This window comes from Nicotiana tabacum, chromosome 24, assembly GCF_000715075.1.
Source record: "Nicotiana tabacum cultivar K326 chromosome 24, ASM71507v2, whole genome shotgun sequence".
NCBI classification, from domain to species: domain Eukaryota; kingdom Viridiplantae; phylum Streptophyta; class Magnoliopsida; order Solanales; family Solanaceae; genus Nicotiana; species Nicotiana tabacum.
In genome coordinates, this window is record NC_134103.1 from 87,841,995 (window position 1) to 87,844,260 (window position 2,266).

General features: G+C 42.7%; 1 protein-coding gene across 1 annotated transcript; it reads right to left on the bottom strand.

Moving 5' to 3' along the window:
- Positions 1-543: 543 nt before the first annotated feature.
- Positions 544-1,416, bottom strand: LOC142178292 (uncharacterized). The gene has a single exon (XM_075247622.1). It carries the CDS (start codon positions 1,414-1,416, stop codon positions 544-546), a length of 873 nt encoding a protein of 290 aa, XP_075103723.1.
- Between the last annotated feature and the right edge of the window lie 850 nt (positions 1,417-2,266).

Genomic DNA, 2,266 nt, shown 5'->3' on the forward strand with positions numbered 1-2,266 from the left:
TTCTCCACCCGGTGACTGTTCTTGTGGGGATCAATTCATTATTTTCATTTTTCACCACTGTCATGCCCCCCTTTTTTGGTACAACTTGCACTGGACTAGTCCACTGGCTATCAGAGATGGAAAAAATCACTCCCGCATCTAGCAATTTGATGATCTCCTTGTGCACTACCTCCTCCAAATTTTTGTTCAGCTTGCGTTGAGGCTGCACCACTGGCTTGCTATTTTCTTCCAACAGGATTTTGTGTATGCATATAGCTGGATTGATTCCTTGAATATCAGCTATGCTCCAACCAATGGCCTTCTTGTGCTTTGACAGCAGCTCCACCAATTTTTGCTCCTGTGTACCTGTTAAATCAGCAGAAATAATCATAGGAAAGTTGTTAGTTTCAAGAAAAGCATATTTCAAGTCAGTGGGGAGGACTTTCAATTCCATATTGGGCATAGAAGCCTCCTTTTTTAGTTCCTCCTCATCAACCACTTGCTCCTCAGTTTCAAGAGCTTCAACCTCTTTATTTCAGGATCTTCATCATCCACTGTGCTAGACTAAGTAATACACCTCTCTAGAGTATCCCCCACAAGCTTGTCAAACTTGTACTTCTCAGCCAACTCCCCAATGATATCTAGCTTGAAACACGAGCAGGCAGACACCTCATCACTGGGGTATTTCATCATTCTCTTTATCTGGAACACTACTTTCTCAGTTCCCACTTTAAGCATAAGCTGCCCCTCATAAATATCAAGGGTGGCTCTACCTGTACACAAAAATAGCCTCTCTAGAATTAAAGGCACCTCCTTGTTCACCTCCATATCCACCACAATAAAATCGTCGGGGAATACAAACTTGTACACCTGCACTAGAATATCTTCAATGATTCCCTCAGGTAGAACAGTGGTCTGGTCGGCCAGTTGTCGGGACATTGGTATTGATTTGATCACTCCAAGTTCACCTTCCAGTTTCCTGAATACAGACAGAGGCATTAGATTTATAGACGCACCTGAATCACAGAGGACCTTGTCAAACTTTTCACTCCCTAACGAGCATGGTATGGTGAAGCTTCCTGGGTCCCCACACTTTTGAGAAATTTTGTTTTGCAATATAGCACTGCAGTGGACATTCAGTTTGACCACTGTTGTCTTCTCTAATTTTCTCTTGCTAGACAGGATTTTCTTCAAGAACTTTGCATAAGCGAGTATTTGAGTGAGTACCTCTGTGAAGGGGATGTTCACATAAAGTTGTTTGAGCATCTCCAAAAATTGCCCAAAACACTTGTCAAGTTTCTCCCGCTTCATCTTTTGAGGGAACGGTAGAGCTAGCATATGTCTACTTTCTTCAATTTCTTTTTGTACCTCGCTATTCTGGATCTTTTGCTCTTCATTCTTTTCCTCTGCTGGTGTCTCAGTCTGCTTGTTGACCATTTCCGATTTAGCCTTCACTATTGGGTCAGTCAATGTTTTTTCCGCTTCTCAGAGATATAGCTTTGATTGTTTCCTTCGGGTTCTTTTCAGTGTCAGATGGGAGAGTCCCAGGAGCCCTCTGAGATAACAAATTTGCAATTTGTCCCATTTGCCTTTCTAAGTTCCGGATAGTCGTGCCCTGAGTCTCAAATTTTTCATTTGTTTTGTTGATGAATGCCTTCATGAGATCTTCCATATTTGACTGATTTGGCTGTGGTGGCTGGTATTGTTGTCTCTGCTGGTTCTGAAAACCTGGTTGTCCCTGACCCTAGGGTCTGAGATTATTTTACTGCCATGAGTTCAAGCTCCCATTAGGTGAACTCCACGAAAAACCTGGATGTCTTTGACCCATAGCATTAAAGTTGTTCCCACCTTGGTAGTTTTCTCTATTAAAATTTCCTACAGTGTTGACCTCCTCAGATGTAGCTTGACACTCGTGTGTAGGGTGTCCTATCCCATAGATATCACAACCCATCTGTGGTTGAGTTTGCACCTGAGCCATAGTCAATTGCTTGATGTCCTTAGCCATTGCTGCAATTTGGGCTTGCATTGCTACAAATGATTCTACTTGGTGCACCCCTGCTGATTTTCTTCGATCCCCTTGGTCTATGGACTATTGATCTGCATCTTCAGATAGTTCATTCAAGAGAGTAATGATCTCTTCCGGAGTTTTCTTCATCAGAGGGCCTGCAATTGCACTATTTAGCAATCTCCTTGATAACGGGTTTAAACCATCCCAAAAGTCCTGAAGTTGCATTCATTGCTCCATTCCGTTGTGAAGGCACCTCCACAGCAACTCCTTAAATATTTC